The sequence below is a fragment of the Apteryx mantelli genome, chromosome 30 (assembly GCF_036417845.1).
Source record: "Apteryx mantelli isolate bAptMan1 chromosome 30, bAptMan1.hap1, whole genome shotgun sequence".
NCBI lineage: Eukaryota > Metazoa > Chordata > Aves > Apterygiformes > Apterygidae > Apteryx > Apteryx mantelli.
The window spans coordinates 1,780,385-1,798,843 of record NC_090007.1 but is presented as its reverse complement, the minus strand read 5'-3'; the positions used below and the strand labels follow the sequence as shown (position 1 = coordinate 1,798,843).

Sequence of the window (18,459 nt, the reverse complement as noted above, 5' to 3'; positions counted from 1 at the left end):
CTGCAAAGATTGATCTCTCTAAAAGCAATAATATCCTGCCCTGGAAAGTGCTTAAAAAGAAAATCTGATTTTATATTTATCCGCCTGGCACGTCGCTCCTAAGCCCGTCGGAGGCACGCACAGCACTTCCTGCAACTAATACCGAGGAGGGTGACTGGAAATCAAACAACAAAACCACCCCAACCCGAACTGGGGGCCAAACGCTGTCCTCGACGCACGGCAGATATTTTCCTGTTCGGTAAAACAACGGCGCGGAAATCCCCGCCGTGCTCGCTCGGGCAGGGGCAGGCGCTTTAGCACAAGAACAACCCGCGTTACTTTTTTAGGAAAAAAAAATATTTTCTTTTTTTCCAGAGAAGCCGAAATCAGCCCCTTTGTGACAGGGAAAACAATCCTAGATTTCCGCGGCTGGGAATACAGCCTCGGAGCACGGACGGCATTTACGCGGGGATCATAGCGGGCTAGAAAAGCCGCGCACGCAAAATAACGAACCGGCGACCCCCTCGTGCCCGTGCAGCCCCAGATCCCCTCGCCTCCAGGCTCCTAACCCCCTGCCCCTCAAAATAATAATAATAAAAATATCCGCACAACAGAAACTTCGCTCCAAAGCCGACTCCGCGGCGATGCGCCTCGGGAGCCCCTTACCTCCGGCAGCGGCACCGGGCAGGGCCGTCCGTCCCGGGAACCCCGGGCTATAAACCCCGGGTCGCTTTTGTAAGTTTGCCAGAGTTTCCCCCGGCTCTCCCCTTTTGTGTCCCATTGCCATCTAGAGGCCCTGATTAATTAATTTCACACTGTAGCCCCGGAGAAAATTTTCCCACAAACAAGTGGCCGGGAAGACATGTAGCCCCAAAGAAAAGGAGTCAACATCAAGTTCAACAGCATGCGGGAAGGCGATTTCCATAACAATCGCGTCTGAGCGAGCAGAAGTGCTCCCGGCGAGGGGGCCGCCGGCAGCCCCTGCGCACACAGCCGCCCGCGCTTTCCCAGGCTCCCTAACAATCACACACTGTTTGTCTTACAGATGCCAACGTTTGGGCATGGAGGTTGCCTTATGATAACAGAAATAATGAAGAGGGCTGGGGAAGGGGGGGGGCTGGTAAGAGCTGAGGAGAGGGGGGGAAGTGAAGCACTTGGGGCGGGAGCGAGGGGAAAGCAGCGGGGGGGGGGGGAAAGGGGGTGATACAAAGCGGCCCGGGCGCACCGGGACAAGCCGGGCTGCGCGGCCCCGCCGCCGCCCCGGCACCGACCTGTTGAGCCCCAACGGGAGCCCCGGGACCGGGCAGGGCCGGCGGCGGAGCGGGCCGGGACGCCGCAGCGCCCAGCCCGGCAGAGCCGCCCGGGCCCGGGCGTTTTATCCCCCAAAGCGGGGACTTTCCGCGGGGCGAGGCGCGGCGGGGAAGGAAGGGACGGAGCCGGCTTGGGGGGGGGGGACTTTGCCCAAGTTTTGTGCCACCCCCCACCCCCACCCCCGCGCCACGCGTTTTCCCACAGCCCCCGGGGAGCGGGGGTCCCCCGGCCCGGGCAGCGGGGGCCGGGGCCCGGGGTGGCCGAGGCGGTGGTGGACGTGTCCTGCAACCCAAGCAGCTGGGCTCCGCCGGGCATTGTCCCCACGGAGCCCGTGGCCATTGTTCCCGGCGCTGCGGGAGCCGGAGGGAGGGCAGCTTTCCACGCCTCGGGCCCCTCCTCGCCCCCGCCCCGGCACTCGCACCGGGCTGGCCGAACCGCAGCCTTTAATCCGGAAAAAAAATAAAAAAAATAAAATAAAATAACACCCCCCTTTCCGAAAGGCCCAGGTGTGTGTGGGGGAGGCTCGGGGTCCCCTCTCGCGGACTTCCACCAACTTGGGAGAACTGGCGGGGGGGAAAGGGCCGGGCCGGGCCGCCCGGGGAGGGGGCGGCTGCCGGTGCCCGCACAGCCCGGCCGCCCGGCGTGGGGCGCCGGCGGCTCCCGGTGCCCCGGGCGGGGAGTTCACTGCTGGGCAGGGAGAAGGAAGCGGAGACGAAAGGGGAGTGGGGGGTATTTACCTCCCTCCGCACATCTGCATCCTTAATGACTTAGCGACAGCGTGCGCCGAGAGCCGCCGGGCTGGCCGGGGACCGGCACCGTCCCGGGGCGGGGGCTGGGGCAAGCGGCACCGGGCCGGAGGCAGAACCGAGACAAATCCACCCGGGGAGCCGATGCGGAGCGGCAGAGCCAGGCTGCGGCTCCCGGAGAGCGCTGCCAGGAGCAGGGCTGTGGGAAGCGGAGCCCCCGCGATCACGTTGCCTTTACGTGGGGTTAAATAGATACGTCTGCCCGGGGCTTTAACGTGCGGCACCTCCGGCCCGGGGAGCCGGGCAGCCCCGACCCCCGCGGCGGCGGCGGCGGCCGGGCCCCCTCGGGGCGGCGATACTGCCCAAACATCCATTTTGTCCCTTTTGGAAATGGAGATGGGAGAGAGGACGGAAAATGCGCTTTTTTTTTTTTTTGCTTTCTCCATATTTTACTACGTAAGGCATGACGTCCTCACGTCGGGAGCAGGATAGGTTAGCCCTGCGCTTGTGGTAATGCATGGGGCTGGGGGGCGAGGGAGGCGGGGGCGATTCTGGCAGCAAAATCTAAAAATAACGGGGATTTTTTATATATATATATATATATATATATATGTATATTAAAAAAAAAAAAATCCCGGTGACCCCGCTGGGTGCAGCCCGCAAGAGCAGCGGGAGGCAGGGCCGGGGGGGCCGGACCTGGATCCGCCAAGCGGCTCCGCCGGGCCCCGAGCAGTGCGGGACCGTCAGGGCTCGGGCCCCCCCCGGGGCCGGATCCGGAGCAGAGCCGCGGGCTCGGCGTTTCTCCTGCCTTTACCCCCCCGCGGCTGGGGCTAGCGCGGCCGTGCCGGGTTCACCCCGGTGCGCCGGGAGAGCCGTGCCGGGGCCCAGAGCGGTTCCCGGGGCCGGCTCCCGAGCCCGTGCCGGATTTTTCCTCTGCTCGTGGAAATTCAGCAGAAATTGGCTATTTTGTAATTAATAATAATAATAAAACGACCACAAAGCCCTGTGCTGTTAATACCTCTCAGCTCCGAAGTGGCCGGCCGCTTCCTCCGGCACACTGGGATTTTCGTAGCGCTTTAAAAAAAATCGGTGTCCGTAAATCCGACGTGGCGCAGAGCCGAGGCGGGGGACTGCTCCCGAAATCCGGCCGGGGGGGGGGGGGGGGGTCAACGAGGCTGGAAAAAAACCTTGCCGCAAAACCAGCCGGGGAGCGGTGCCGGGGTCGGCCAGGCTCCGGAGCGGGGAAACGCGGGGGGCTGCGACCCGTGTGGACGCGACCTCCGGGGCCGGACCCGACCCGCAGCAGCCGGGGCACCGAGCGGGGGCCCCGCTCCAGCTAACGACGCCCGGGAGCCCGGTGCCGTGGAGGTGCTCGTCTCCCGGCCCCTCCGCTCCAGCCGCTGCGGAGCTGGCACCGAGCCCGAGCCGCCGGGGCGCAGCTCCCTGCCCGGTCCGACGGCCCCGGTGCAGGCGGAGCGGCGCCCCCGGCTCTGCCGCCCCGGGGCCCGGCGCTGCCGGGGAGCTTTGCCGGGCTCCGTGCTTTCCCCTAAAGAGCTGCGCTTATGCATTTCCCCCTCAACGAATATTTCTCCCGGCGGGGCTGGGGGCCGGCGGGGCGCGCTGCCCCGGTCTCCGCCGCCCGCCCCGTCTAACCGGGGCTTCGCACGGGGCCGGCCGGGCGGCTCCCCGCGCTGCCCCGTGTCTGACCGCCCAGCACCCCCGCGGCCGGCTCCCGAGCCCCACGCGTATCCGGGGTCCCCGCCGCCGGGGCCTGGTCCCGGTAAAGCGCCTCGCTCAGCAGCTCCTCCAGCGCCGCGATACCGAGCTCACCTCGGGCCCGGTCCCTCCCAGTGAGGGAGGCGGCGTTTTTTCGGCTTCCTGATAACGTTTTGACCAAAAATTCATTAAGAGACGCGCTCCGCGCAGCGCCATGGATATCTGAGTGCTTTTGCAAAACAACAAAGTGGGTGTTCGTGGGGGGAAGAGGGGCCCGGGAGCCCCCGGCGCCGGCTCGACCCCCGCGCCCCGGCACGGCCCCGTTTCTGCACCGAGGGGGCGAGGAGGAGAAGGGCTGCGAGACGGGCCGTGTCGCCCAGGGCACCCTCATCCCCTCGGGGCCAGACCCGCACCCAGCCCCGAGCCTCGCCGCCAGCCCGAGGCTCATTTCCTCCTCGTTAGAAATCGTTAAACGGCTCCACAAAACCCTGGAGCTGGGACGGGCCCCGGCACCGGGAAGGGGCCGGTCCGTCCCATCGGGTCGGGCCGGGTCAGGGCTGGGCGGTCCGGAGCTGCCCCGCCGCGGAGAGCCCCGGGCAGGTCCCGGCCCCCTCCCGGCCAGGGCAGGGCTGCCTGGCCCGGGACCCCGTCCCATCCCCACCTAGGGTGTCCCCCAGTAGTGCCACGACCCCCAGGGACAGGGAGCATCAGCCCAAAGCAGCCTTTTCCAGAGCCCGTCTGGCTGAGATCCGATCTGGCAGCTCTCCCTCGGATCCAAACTAGACCCATCCCCATTTCCCCCAGCAAGGGAGCACAGGGATTGCAATGCCCGCACAGAGCCCCGATGGCGTATCCTCTCCCCGAGAGCTGCTGCCAAGGCACCCCAGGAAGGATCTGGCACCAAGGGGAGGACAGGCACCTCCAGCTCAGCAGCCCGGAGCACCGGAGCCCAGCGTCCGGCCTTGCCCAGGATGGTGCAGCCCCCAGCCACGCTGGCCCTGCAGGTAACGGGGCTTTACCGGCACAGCTCGTGGACCAGCTGGGAACGGAGCACGTGGGGCCATGGGGCAGGAAGCAATGGAGGTGGAGAGATGCCCCGGCTGCGCTGCCGTGTAGTGCGGCGATGCCAGGGCCCCACAGCATGGGGGGCAACTCGGGCACCCTGTCTCTTCCCAGCATCATCCTGAGCCCTGTCCCCTCAACCCAGAGCAATCCAGGAGCTGGAGAAGGTCCCTCACTGCAGCTTTTGGATCCTGCTCGATGGCACGTCCTGCCAGCAGGTCAGTGCCGTGCCGGGGGGATGGGAGGCAGGCAGGGGCACGAGGCCTCTTCGGTGCAAGTCCAAAGCAGGTCTGGGGGCTCCCCCCACCCATCCCACTGGGGTTTACAGCCAGGACTTCTCGCAACGGGGCATTACTGGACCTGCAGGCAGCCAGGGTGATGCGCGGCTCCGGTCCACTCCCAGTCTCCCGTCGCTGCCCGCCGCGTCCCGACAGACGCTCCTGGGTCCCCGTGGCGGGATGTGGCGAGGCCCCCGGCAGCCCCAGCCCCTCCCCGGGGCTCACCTCACCCTGACATTGCCTGGCGTTCATTCCATGCCAGTGGGTTGCCATAGCAAATCTAAATCTTACAAACAAAATGAGGAGAAAAGCCTTATTAGCATATATTCAAATGAGCCATGCAATAATGCAAACCATAAATCATGCAGTCATTGCTATTCAATCAGTGTCTCTAACCCCAGCCCCCACACTTTCCCTGGGTGTCTCCGTTCCTCTTTGCATTCAGAATCCCATTCCCAGCTGGAAAGCCATCCTAGGGCGGCCTGTGGACCCCTCTGGCAGTGAAATACCCAGGATGGGTGCTGCCAGCCGGGTGAGACCCCGTCCCCACTGCCCGGCGAGGGCCTGGGCCACAGTCACCCGCCAGGCGGCCGGGGCCTCCGCCACCCCGGGCCTCCCTCTTCAGCCTGGGACACAGGGGCCTCGTGGCTGTGTCTGCAGCCCCCCCGGTGCCCCCAGGCCTTGGGGTGACCTGACTCCCCCCCTCCTGCCCCACCGAGCGCAGCACCCCGGTGCAGCCACTGCACGGGCTCCCCTGGCAGAGGAGCTCCTCGAGGCAGCACCCAGCACCGGGCCGTCGTGGGCTCCTCACGAGCAAGGAGGCAGGCCCTAATCCAGGCTGGGTATTTACACCCTTCTCCGGGCTCTGTTAAAATGGACAAACTCTTCCCAGGATTAATCTCCCTCCCATGCTTTAATCTTGAGGCTCTGCTGCAGGTAACCTCCCCGGAGCTGCCCAGCTGCGAGGCAGCCACGTTCACCGCGAGGAGCCGCTGGGGCGGAGGGGCCCCATCCCCGCCTGGGCTCCCCAAACCTGGCGGCTGCTGCGGGGCTGGAGAGGGATCATGCTCAGGAGACAGCACCCCCCAGCCCCCGGGAAGCCAGCCCGGGAGCAATGCCAAACCAGGGTCCCCAGGAGCCCCCTTCCTTACCTGCACCTGTAAGGCCAGGCATGCTGCCGGCACATCACAGGGAGCACCAAAAAAACCGAGCCCCAGCCCAGCCCCGGGCTATAAGAGATGCAGCGCAGGTGGGCAGCTACCACCAGCCCCGTTAACCCCACACTTGCCCCCACTGATGCCGATCTTAAGGGTACAGGAGAGGGTTTTCTTCCCCCCCCCCCTTGTTCACCGGCCGGGAACGCTCTGCCTTGCCGGCTCCCAGCCCTGCTGCTGCAGCAGGCTGCAAAGCTGCGACCCTGCAAGCGGTTTATGGGGGCTCCCAGGGAGCAGCACAGGTCAGACCATGGGGATGCGGAAAGAGCTGCCCGGCGCGGCCCTGCAAGAAGCTCACACCACAAGCCCGGACACCCCCAGATCTTTATTGGTGAGAACATAATAAATAGAAAAAGAGTTCCTGGGCTGGCGGAGCGGCGCGCGCCAGGCTGGGCTGGCTCTGCGCAGACCCTCCGCTCTCCCGTGCCGTGCTGGGGGCCGTGGGGCAGCCGCCCGGCCCACCGCCACCGCCACCGCCGCACGCAGGGTTAGGCCGGCTGCCGTATGGTGCCGGCGCGCTCAGTCCTGCTGCCACCCCGTGGCATCTCCCAGCCATTCCCGCTCGGCGGGGCTGTGCTGGTGCGGGGACGGCTGGACGGACGGACGGGGCTGCACGCCACCACCGCTGCCGGCGCCATCCAGGCCGCGCGGGCCCTGCAGCCGGGCACGGCGAACCGCGGCGAAGCGCTGCGGAGGGAGGGGGGGGACGGGGACAGGCAGTGTGTGCGGGGGCACCGGGGCAGGGGACGGGGGCTGCCGTGAGTTGCGACCCCGGCGCCCGGCGCGGAGCCCCGAGGGAAACCCTGCGGGGCCGCCTGCCCCGCTGCGGCGTTGCAAAGGGCGCGGGGGGCTTCCCAGGGACGGGGGTGGAAGCAGGGGGCTGCTCCCCCAGCACGGGCGCGCAGCCAGGCCCCTGCGCCCCGGCGGCCTCGCTATCTCTGCCAAGCGTCCACGGCCTGCACCCGCCGCACGGGCACCGCAGCCCGCTGCTCCTCTGCCAGCGGCCGGGACAGGCCCAGTGGATAGGGGTAGCCCTTGGCGTAGTCTTCCCGCGGCTGGAGGTCCCCGGGGCCTCGGGGGGCTTCGCTCAGGGAGGACAGGCTGCCCAGGGGGGGCTGGGGGGGGCCCGAGGGGCAGCTGAGCCCCGGGGAGACCCGCTCCGACTTGATGCTGATGGCTTGGTGCTGCGGGGGACTGCTGGGGGCCGGGGCCGGCTCTTCGGCGGGGACGATCCTGCCGCTGACCCTGGGGAGAGAAGGGAGATGGGGGTGAGGCTAGGTCCCCCCCCACCCCAACGCAGCATCCGTCACGGAGGAGCACGAGGTGGGGACGGGCGGGATCTCATGCCACCGTTCCTCCCGAGCGTGGCTGAGACCCACCAAACTCACCTCACGTACCAGCTCCAGCCAGTTCCTCGCTCCCGACCCGCTCTAGGCCAGAGGCCGGGACCCGGCGGAGCTGCGACGTTCCCGACGCAGCCAGGCACCCGCTTCCCAGGCGGCCTCCCACCCACACGCCTGGCACGGCTGCTGGGAGCCTGGTGCGCGCCGGTGGGGGGGGGAGATGGGGGCCAGGTCCCCCGGGGCAAATCCGGTTTTAAATAGGCTCCGCCGGCAGCGGCCGGGGCTGGGACCCGGCCGGTGGGAGGATTCCCAGGGGCAGCGGGGCCCCGGCGCTGGGACCGCAGTCCCACGTGGTTGGGGGGGGGGGGGAAACGCGCCCCTCCTGAGCATCCCAGCTCCCGTTTTGGGGCAGAAACCAGGCAGACCCCAGCACGGGACTGCTCCGGGGGCCGGGCAGCAGCGCTGGGAGGTGGCACCCGCGGGGGCAGCAGCTCCCGGAGGACGGGCTCCGACCCCGGCCCCGCTTGCCCCATCCGCAGCCGTCGCCCGTCCCTGTCTCCGCCGGTCCTTACCCCAGCGCTGCCATGTCCCGCGGGTGCTGCCAGGAAGCCGCGGTGCCAGGCTGCAGGAAGCCGGGGGGGGCTGGGGCCTCGCCAGCCCCGTATTCTGCCAAGCAGGAGACCGGGAGTGAGCAGGAACCGGTGCCAGGGCCGGCCCAGGGGTGCCGGGGCCGGGATGGGGGGGGGGCCGGGACTTACCTGCTTGGGCGGAGGCGAGGAAGGGGAAGCCGGCGAGGCCGTGGTTTGCAACGCCGGCGGCGCCCGGGGCGAGCACGGGGCTCAGGGTCTGCAGGCCGGGGTAGAGCGGTCGCTGCGGGGACACGGGGCGCCCCGGCGTCAGGCTGCGCCTCCCTCCCGGGGCGTCGGGGCGCCCGGGGGAGCGCGGTCCCCCCCCCCATGCGCCAGACGAGGCGGCAGGTGCCGCGGGGCAGCTCCGGCCAGGAGCCGGGACACTCACCGCCGCGCTGACGCCGCTCCTGCCGCTCGCCAGGCTGCCCTGGGCTTCGCCGCGGCGCCCGTCGGCCCCCAGGTAAAGCGGGGGGGGCGTCTTGGTGGCCAGGGCTCGGCTGAGGTTGCCGGGGGAGAAGAGGGGGTAGCCGAGACCTGGAGGGAGGGAGGCAGAGGAGGATGCGCGGGGTGGCCCCGCGGCGCGGAGGCTCCCCGCGGCCGTGCCCGGGCATCGCGGGGGTGGCACGCGGTGCCTCTGCGCGGACGGACGGGCGGCCGTGCACCGCTGCGCCTGCAAACCCGCTTCCTGCGCCGCGCTGGCCCCGGGGGGCCCCCGGCGGCCGCGTCGCACCTGGGCTGCGGCTGCCGCCCCCGGCCATGCTACAGCGGCGTTACGCCGGCGGCGGAAGCGATGCGCCGTCGCGGCCACCACCGGGCCCGGGGCGAGGAGCAGGGGCACGAACCTCCCCGGCCGGGATGCGGGGCGATCGCTGCCGCCCGGGGTGCACCAGCCCCGGGGGGGGCAGCTGCAAACCCGCGGCCCGGCCCGGGAACGCCGTGGTGCCGGCGGGCACGGTGCAAAGCCCCGGCAAAACCGCTCGCTATCCGGCCGCCCCCGTGCCACCTCCCCCCAGCCCGGGGGTTTCCACCGGTCAAGCCCCAGCGTCACTTTTTCCAGCCGCTTTTGCACCGATCGGCACCGCGGTGGTTGAGGTTGACGCGGTGCCGCCGGGCGGGAAGCAATGCCAAGGGCCCCCCGTGCCCCGGCGTGGAGCGCCCGGCCCCAAGGCCACCTGGGCGCGCGGCGGCTGCCGTGACTCAGCACCGCGCAGGAAGCAGCCGGAGGGAGGCCGGGGCCGGCGGTGCCGCAGCTGCCGCCCGGCGCTACCTGCCCTCGCCCACGCGCCGGCCCCGGCCCCGCTCCCGGCCCGGCAAGTCCCCAGGAGATGCCGCCAGAGGAGCTTTGCATGCGGCGGCCGGGGAAAATCCCCGTGGGATGCGGTGCGCGCAGGCACGCGAGGTCCCGGAGTGCACCCAGAGCCCCCAACCCCTGCGCCGCCCCGGGCCGCCCCCCGCTCCCGGCGTGGAGGGGAAACTGAGGCAGAGCAGGCGGCGAGCCGGTGGCGGCGGCAGCTCTGAGCCTACCTGGCGGCAGCGGCCCCGGCGAGCGTCCCGACGGCTGCCCGTGCTTCGGCGCAGCTGGCTTGAAAGCGGGCGGGCGGCCCTGGCTCTGCGGGGAGCCGCTGGCGCTGCCGAGGGCCCCGTCGGCGCCGGCCGGCGGGGAGCTGCCGTAGGCGGCCTCGTGGCCGGGCAGCGGCGCCGGGGGCTGCGGGGCGAAGCGGGGGGCCGGCGTCAGGGCCGAGGAGCCGCCGGCACGGCCAGGGTGCGGGGCCGGCGCGGCGGCCGCCTGGCCGGGGAGCCCCTCTGCCCCGGCCTCGGGGCGACTCACGTAGAAGCGGGGCCGCGCCACCGTCAGGTCCATGCCCTCGTTGGGCCGCCGCATCTTCTCCCCGGCGTCCGGGCCCTCGTCCAGCTCCAGCTCCTGGCTCTCCAGCCCCAGCCCCTTGCGCTTCAGCGTCTGCGAGGCGGCAGGGCGCTGAGCCGGGGGGGTCCCGCTCCCCGCCGGCCCCCCGGCCCTGGCTCGCCGCCCACCGCGCCGGCTACCTCGAGGATGTCGGAGTTGGTGCGGCTCTCGTGCGGCTCGCTGTACTCCGTGTACTTGAGCAGCACCTTGTCCATGTCGGTGCTGGCGTACTGGAAGAGGCGGTTGGTGCTGTTGAAGATGATGAGGGCGATCTCGCAGTCGCACAGCACGCTCAGCTCGTAGGCCTTCTTCATCAGCCCGAACTTCCGCTTGGTGAAGGTCACCTGCAGCGCAGGGCGGGGGGACGCGGCGCTGCCCCCAGGGCCCACGGACCAGGCGCCGGCGCAGCCCCCTCCCCTGCCCTCCCCGGCCGGGCCGACCTCCCCCGGAACCGCGAGGCGCCACGGGGGCACCCGAGCTCCCGCGGGCTCCGGCCGACCAAGCGCCCGCGGGCTCCGGCCTCGCAGCGCCTGTCCGAAACGGCGTGGGAAAAGCGGCTTTGCCTTTCCCACGGCCTTTCCCGCGGCCCCAGCAGCACCCGCCATCCTGCCGGCGGCTCCCCGGCCTCCCCAGCTCCGCGTGCCCCCCTCATCCCTCCGGAGCGGCTCTCACCTGCCGGTTCCGCTGATCCAGTATTCGGCTGATCTGTATTTTTTTCCGGCCCATTTTCGCCTCCTATGCCCGCAGGGGAGGCTGGAAGAGAGCGAAGAGCCGCTGAGCGCCTCCAGCCCGCGGCGGCGGACGCGGTGCCACCCGCGGAGACGTCCCCTCCGCCGGCCCGGCGGCGCAGCACGTGCCTCCTCAGCCCTCCGCAGGCGGCAACCGGGAGCCAAAAATAAGTTTTGCTGAAAAATAAGTTTTCAGAGGAAGTTTCGGTTTCAGTGGCATTTCCCAGCTTTTCAGCGCAGGTTGGTTGAAAAGCAACAAAAAATAAAAAACAAAGAAAGATTGGGAAATTCTGTTGTGGGGGGGGGGGAAAAATCCCCTCGGCTCCGCTCAGCCGGTTGCGCTGCCCCGGCCCTGCGCTGCCTCCGTCCCCCCTGACCCCCCGCAAGGAAGCGGAGCCGCGCGCCCACCTCCGAGCACCCGCGGCTGCTGGACCGAAGTCCCCGTGCGCCGGCACCGGGGCCCTGGTGCCAGCAGCGGGTCGGTCCCGGCGCCGCGCCGGTGCGAAGGCGAAGCCGCGCCGAGGCTGCCCCGCACGCTCGCGCTGGGTGTTTTCACCGCCGGGTCCGTCGGACCGGAGGGTGGTGATAAGGGAGGCCGAGCCGGCGGCAGGGAGGGTCCTCCGCAAAATAAAGGGGGCGTTTTTAAGTTTGAGGGTATTTTTTTAATGCAATTTTTTCTTTTTTTTTTGTATCACGAATAGACTAAATTTGACCTCAGACATTCGCAGGTCAGGAAGTGGCTCTATGAGAAGACAGTAAAGCGAAACCACCCACCTCCTCATGCCACGTGAACCGGGGGTGGGACGGGCGAGGGGGCTGGGGGACCCCCATTTCCTACCCCCCCTTTGCCTTTCCCGACACCCGCCGCCGCTCCCTGCAGGGCTTCTGCCTCCCCAGATCTCCATCACCCCCCGGTCCTCGGGCCAAGAGCTGACCTGGAAGCCCGTGGGGCTCCCTGGGGGCTCCTCACCACGGCCCCGGCCAGTCTGGGACCCCCAGGGGCCTCCTCACCTCGCGGGGAGCCCCGGGCGCGGGGTGGGCTCGCTGCGAGCCGCCGGCCCTCCGCTCCCCCCGATGCCCCAGCGCGTCCCGCTTCCTTCTCTCGAGCGCGCTGCCATTTGCCATCTTGCTCAGCTGCTATATTTAGCGGATCAAAACTAATTTTAATTTATGGAAGGAAATTGTGCTGCGGTTCCCACGGCCCCGCTGCCACCCTCTGTCCCGGGCCCACGCACGGCGCGAAGGTACGGCGGGGTGGCCAGGCCGCCCCGGCCCCGCTGGGACGGCACCGACCAGAAAAAGCCAGCTATTCCCTGGTGAAAACCCGGAGGTTTTCCCAACTATTCCCGCTGGCTGTGTGGAGCTGGGGCTGGCGGTGCCCTCGCGGCGTGGACACCTGCGGCGCGGGGCAGGCGGCCGGGGCACGTGCAGGTCGGTGGCCCCAGGGGCTCAGGTCTCCCCTCCCCATCCCGATCCCACGATCTTTCATTCAGGGTGCGGAGAAATGAGCTTTTCCCTCCTGGCTCAGGGGGAGTCGGGACTGGCAGCTCGGCTCCCACGTGCAGGGCACGAAATGCTGCCGAGGGCCCCTTTGGCCGCAGCCCCCCGCCGCTGCCCCGTGGTGCCACCGAGCTGCATCTGCACCGTCCCCCGGCGGAGCAACCGGCGGGAGCAAGGTCCGGCTCGCGCTCCCGGGCTCCGGCACTGCAACGGGTGGGTTTGGGCCCAGCGGGTAGGTTCAGCCCCGAGTGATGCCGACACTCCGGAGCTCCTGCATGGCTCTGCTCCCCCGCACCCCCCGTCCATCCGCTGCGAAGCGCGGCGGGGTCCTGCGGGAGCCAGGCCTGCAGCCAACGCGTTGCACCGCCAAGGACCGGGCGCCACGTGCCGAACCGGCTGGAGAGAGGGGAGGATGCGTCCGTGTGCTGTGGGTGAACGGCAGTGGCCGGAGAGCAGGGAGGTTTCAGATGGGGAGAGCGGAGCGGCCGCCCTGCACGGCTCCGGCCCCGCACGGCTCCGGGGCACCGGCGGCGCCCGGGTGAGCTGCTCCCCGGAGGCAGCTGCCGCTGCCGCTGCGCTCGGCCCCGCGCTCCCAGCCCCGCGCTCCCGGCCCAGAAACGCAGGCGGAGGAAGGAGGCACGAAACCAGAGAAGGGGAAGTGGCAGACGCGGTGCTGTCAGGAAGGGCCCCGGACCCGCGGCACGCGCGCCCCAGGCTGGGAGCGGGGAGCAGGGAGCAGGGAGCAGGGAGCGGGGCGGCCGCCCGCCGGCGCAGCCAGGCCTCCTGCAACACGCGGGGCCGTTTCATCAGCTGCCTCCCCGAGCAGCTCATTACAGGAGCCGGCGAGCGGGGCGGCGCGCTGCGGGCGGCTCCGCTCCCCCAGGGCACTGCCGGGGTCCGGCCCCAGCCGCGGCCCCGCACGCTGGGTATTTTGCCAGGGCTTTGCCCAGCCGCGGTGGTGCCGGGCAGCCAGGGGCTCTGGGGATCACGGCGGAGGCCGTTGCAGCTCGGGGGCTGCCTGGGCACGGAGCAGCCCTGGCCGCCTGCTCCGGGGCCCGCGCGCCCCGAGTTTGCCGGGGCTCAGAGGCCGCAGTGCGGCAGGGGCACCGAGGGACGCAGCTGGCTCCCTGCTGGCTCCCCCGCCAGGTATTAAGGGTCTGGGAGGGAAGCAGGGGGGGGGTTTCACTCCGGATTTTAATTGCTTCGCCCGTGCAATAAGGCGATAAGCAGCATTACCGCTGCAGGCGATTATCGCAGCCTGCGGCGAAGGGCGCAGCGGGGCGGCTCTGCCCGGCGCGGGGGCACAGCCCCGGCCGGCCCAGCCAGGCAGCATCCCTGCCGCCGCCGCGGTGCCAGAGCCGGCACCCAGCGAGGCCTCCGCCAGGGCGGGACGTGACAGCACGGTCATTACGCGCAAGCCCAGCAAAACCCCGTGCCGACGCCAGCAGAGCCTTCAACACCGCTTCGACGGCTCCTCTCCCGAGCCGGCCCAGGATAAAAGCTGCCCGTCTCCCCCCCCCCCCCGCGCGGCGAAGGGAGGAGATGCTTGGCTCTGCCTCGGCCGGCCAGAGGTGCCGGCGATGCCTGGCGCCCCGCCGGCCTCCGCGCCCTCCCACGCGCGCGTATCTTTAGCCCGGGCTCGCTGCTCTTTCGCACGCACCGGCCTTGTTTCCACCCAGATGCGCGGCGGCTTTTACGAGCTGTCCCTTCGCCAGCCGCCGCTTCCCCGCCGGGCCAGCGGAGCGCGGCGAGGCGTTGCTCCGGACCCCCGGCCGCGGCCGCATTATAATTAACTCCGGCGGATCCTGCGCATCTTTAGGGGTCATTTGCATCACAGCAGCGTGCGCAAACTTCCTACCTGAACTCCTCATTAGTGCGCGGAGACGAAGCGACCCCCCCTGAGAGCAGCGTGTTTTTCCGAGCGCCGTGGCGCAACCCCAGGGCGGCAGCGAGGTCTGGCTGCACCGGGCATGAGGACCCGCGCCGCCCTGCACCGCGCACGGGCCCCCGCGGCGGTTTCGGCATGCCGGGCTGCAGGGTGACACGCCAGCAGCACGCGGGGACCGGTCCCCAGCGCCGGCTGTTACAGCCCTGCAACCCTGTCGGTCGCTGAGTGGCCTCTGAAATGCAGCTGAAGTTGCCGAATTTGACAAATTCGCCCTAAATCCATGCTGCAACCAGAGCGGGCAGGCACATGGGAGCGACGCGATGACGGCGGCCAGAGCAGTGCAGCATCCGAGCCGGGTCCCGTGTCCCAACCGGCAGGACCGGGGACGCCGGGGAAGGGGGCTCCCTCCTTCCCGCTTGTCTCTGAGGGGGGAGAGAGGAAGGAAAGGGCAGGTTTCCCCTGGCAAGTGCAGCTGGGTGCTCGGCAGCTGAGCGCTGGGGAAGGTGCAGGGCTGGACTTGTTCCATCCTCACCCTCCCCACGTGCTCGTGGCTACAACGCTAAGAACAGACGTTGCTTCTCGCCGAGGCTGGGCACTGCCTCTCTTGGAGCTCACTGCATCTTCCCACCTCCGCTTTCCCTCCCCAACAGGGCGTTTTGGGGGAAAATGGGGAAAAAGTCCACTTTCGCCAAGCAATTGGGATTTGGTTGCAAATCTGAAACCAAACGGGGTTGGTTTCAATCTCCTGCCGCGGGCTGGGCCGTGGCCCCCGACCCGCCGCGCTCCCCGGGGAGCCGCGCGTTGCAAACAGCGTCCCGAGGCCGGCACGGGGAAAAGGCCGAGTTTGCCAGCACTGCAGCAGGGCTTGGAGGGCCCTGCTGCTTTTTATAGGTTGTCTAAACAAGCGGCCAGTATAAACCAGAGTCTGGGCGGCAGCGCAGCACCGTGCACGGGCAGGCGAGTGGGAAAGCCGGGAGGAGCCGCTGGGAAGCGGGGAAAGGAGGGCAGCCCTCGGCCGAGCCCGCGGCCCGGCCGGCACCGACACCGGCCCCGCGTGGGGTGACGCAGACCGAAAGTCCCTTCGCCTGCAGGCATCGCCGCTGCCCAGCGCGCGGCTGGCGAAACTGCTGCGATGGGTGGAGGCTTTTCGGTTCCAAAATGACTGTGCGGAAGGAGGACGGATGGTCATGTCCCCGCAAAACGGGGCGGCTATTTCCCCCCCTCCCTTAGAAATACAGGCGCACACCCGAACCCTGCCAGCTGTAACGCTTCGGGGCCGGACTGCCGCCCTCGCTCAGCGCTTGCAGCCCTGCAGGGAGCCGGTCGCACCTCTAGCAGCGGCCCAGGTAGGGAACAGGCTGCTCCTGCCTGGGCCGGGCCGTCCCATGCTAGCGCTGGCGGTTAATTCAGGAACCGGTGCACGTTTGCTGCCGGAGGGCTTGCTGGGGGCAGCCCTGAGTTGCTGCCCACTGACCTGAGCCCATCAGCATGGTGTTTGGGCTGCAGGGGTTGCAAACCCACGCAATGTTGTTCCTGAGAATGCCATAATTAGTCTTGTTAAGAAGAGGGAAACTCAAGGGTCTCAAATACAGTAAATTTCCCCCCCCGCTCTTCCGGGTGTAAATCATGCCCAAATGCAATTCCGCATCGCAGCCGCGCTCCAGCTCTCAGCCCCGCACAACCCCCTCGCTGCTGCCCCGTCCTGCCACCGCACGGACGCTTCTCCCGGGCTCGGAGCAATGATCCCTGCTCCGCTGGCGCCCCGGGACCCTGCTCTGCTTCCAGGCTGCTGTGCCAGACTGTCCGCAGCCCACAGCCCGTGCGCCGCGGCCTGCCCTCGGCCAACATCACCAGTGCTCGGAGGCAAGCGGGAATGCGTGAAAGCTTAAACCAACCCCAAATTCACTCCCCACGCTGCACGAGTCTCCCCCACGCGGGAGCCATGTGCGATTAGTCCAACTGTCAGCCAGGAAGATGGGAAGCGGCCGGGATCCGGCTCCATGGCTGGGTTACCCGGGATCCGTTTCCAACAGCGACCGGTACCAGCTGCCCCGAAGGACGTGCACGGACTGAGGGGAGCACAGCCCATCGCCTGCCCAATTTAAGCCCTGAAGCAGGTCCCTGCCTGCCAGGTAACTGCACAGAGCTCACCTGCCAGCTGCAAACTGAATTCATTACCCGTAAAACCCCGTCTCCCAAGCCAGCAGCTCTGGGAAACTTTCCCTCATTAAAAGAGTAAAGCCCTGGGGACAGGGACTTGCTGGCAATCGGTTGCAGTGGGCAGGAGGATCCGGCGGAGGATCCACCGCGCTCTCCCGGAGGGATGTGCGACATAGTGAGACTCGCCTGCACTGGGACAGTTTGGAAACGTCATGTGCTGGGAAGAAAGAGCCACGGACGGGTCAAATCCCCACTTGGGAGCACCAGGGTAGAGCTGGGTCTCTCAGCAGTTCAGCGCATGCTATAAACTACCGAACAAGTGCAACAGCCCAGCAAAGCTAGCGGGAAATGAGGCCCTGCTCGTGGCCCCGCTGCAGGCCTGGGGCTGGGGACCTGCCCTCCCACCACCGCTCCACGCAGTCCCCAGGCTCCCCATCTCCCCCGCCTTCGGGAAGCGGCGAGGAGGGGATGCCTGGGAAAGCCAGGACGGGACACAGGTTTTAGCGTTCCCAGCAAGCACTTCAGTTTCTGCTGGAAGTGTCCTCTGCAGTGGATGGAAATCACAGCAAAACCCAATCAATAACCATCACCCTGAGCGTTTTTCCAGGGGTGCTGGGCCACAGTGTGGCCCGCCAGCCCGGGGTGCAGTGTCACACTGTGCTGTAACACCAGAGGTGAGACATGGACCAAGGAGCCAGCTGCCACGGCCACCCACTGTGGAGGCCCTGGGAGCCGGACGGCTGAGCCCGGTGCTCAGTGTGCTGCAGCCTTAGCGCTTCCGCTGAGCAAACAGCCCTGCTGCCCCGTGCCTCAGTTTCCCCTGATGTGCAACGGGCCGGGCAGGGCTCAGCCCCTGCACCCGAAGGCCTCGCTGGGGCCCGGTGGTGCCGGGAGCCCGGGGGGAGGCCGATGCCAGGGCCAGGCCCCGCGTCCGCCTGGCAACCTGCACTTTTGGGTTAAACTCAGGCGTTCCTCTCTGCGCAGACACGAGTAAAAATAACCGCCCCGAGCACAGCACAAACCACAGGCTTTTTATAGCGCGCCATCCCTAGACGGCGGGGCGCGGGGACAGGGCTTCGCCGTGCCCAGGGCGGCCGCAGGGCGCCGGCCCCGCCGCACCGGCAGCCCCGCCGGGCCGGGTCGGGTCGGGTCGGGCCAGGCCGGGCCGAGCTGGGCCGGCACCGCTCCCCCAGCCCGTGCGCCCCGACGGGGCGGCCGGGCCGGCCGCATGCGGGGCCGCTGGCCGCGGGTGAGGGGCTCCGTCGGGCCGGAGAAGCCCGAACCCCGCCGGTACCGGCACCCACCGGCACCCCGCGGCGGAGCGCGGCCGCGGCACGACGGCGCCCGCAGGATGCCGCCCCGGAGCAAGCCGCAGGCGCACGGGCCGGTCCCGGAGGTCCTGCCCGATCCCCCCTCCCCGGGGCTGGGGCGGCTCCGCGCCCCCCGTGCGCCCGGGACCCCCCGGGGCACCCGAGACCCCCCTTCCCGTCCGGGACACACACCTGGACACCGGCTCTTCCTCCTTGGCGAGTCCCCGCCGGCACGGCCGCGGGTGTCCGGCGCTGCAGCGGAGCCGGCCCGGCCCCGTCCGGCCCCGGTCGGGTCGGGTCGGGTCCCGGTCCCGGTCCTGTTCCTGGTCCCGGTTCTGGTCCCGGTCCCGGTGTAAGTCCTGGGAGCAGCCCGCCGCTGCCGCCGCCTGCCCCAGCCGCGCCGGCAACATTTGCATATCCCCGCCCACCACGGGAAGAGATTTGCATAGCGCTGCCGGGCTAGCTCGCCATTGGCGGCCCCCGCCGGGCTGGTTTGCATATCCCCGCCCCCTCCAGGAAGAGGGGCGGGGTGAGGTGTTCGGGGGGGTGGGGGGGGCTGGGGGCAGATTTGGGGAGCCTGGACTAGGGAGAGGTTTGGAGGGGCTGGGGGGGCAGATCTGGGGGGCTGGGGGGCCGGGACTAGGGAGAGGTTTGGAGGGGCTGGGGGGGCAGATCTGGGGGGCTGGGGGGCC

The 18,459-nt window shown here is 69.1% G+C and overlaps 1 protein-coding gene across 1 annotated transcript; it reads right to left on the bottom strand.

Moving 5' to 3' along the window:
* Positions 1-6,628: 6,628 nt before the first annotated feature.
* MEF2B (myocyte enhancer factor 2B) lies at positions 6,629-18,059 on the bottom strand. Its single transcript, XM_067312852.1, has 9 exons — positions 17,960-18,059; positions 10,854-10,934; positions 10,322-10,525; positions 10,107-10,235; positions 9,803-9,983; positions 8,667-8,812; positions 8,408-8,519; positions 8,222-8,315; positions 6,629-7,551 (listed from the first exon to the last, which is right to left on the bottom strand). Exons 2-9 carry the CDS (start codon positions 10,905-10,907, stop codon positions 7,239-7,241), a joined length of 1,233 nt encoding a protein of 410 aa, XP_067168953.1. The 5' UTR covers positions 10,908-10,934; positions 17,960-18,059; the 3' UTR covers positions 6,629-7,238.
* Positions 18,060-18,459: the final 400 nt, after the last annotated feature.

What these genes read in the sequence shown, in the direction of transcription:
- MEF2B (XM_067312852.1), bottom strand. Translation starts at nt 10,907, where the DNA reads ATGGGCCGGAAAAAAATACAGATCAGCCGAATACTGGATCAGCGGAAC. An exon ending in GCCGGGGCCGCTGCCGCCAG is followed by an intron (nt 8,813 to 9,802) that starts GTAGGCTCAGAG and finishes CCCTCCCTCCAG; the next exon opens with GTCTCGGCTACCCCCTCTTC. An exon ending in GGAGCGGCGTCAGCGCGGCG is followed by an intron (nt 8,520 to 8,666) that starts GTGAGTGTCCCG and finishes GTGTCCCCGCAG; the next exon opens with CGACCGCTCTACCCCGGCCT.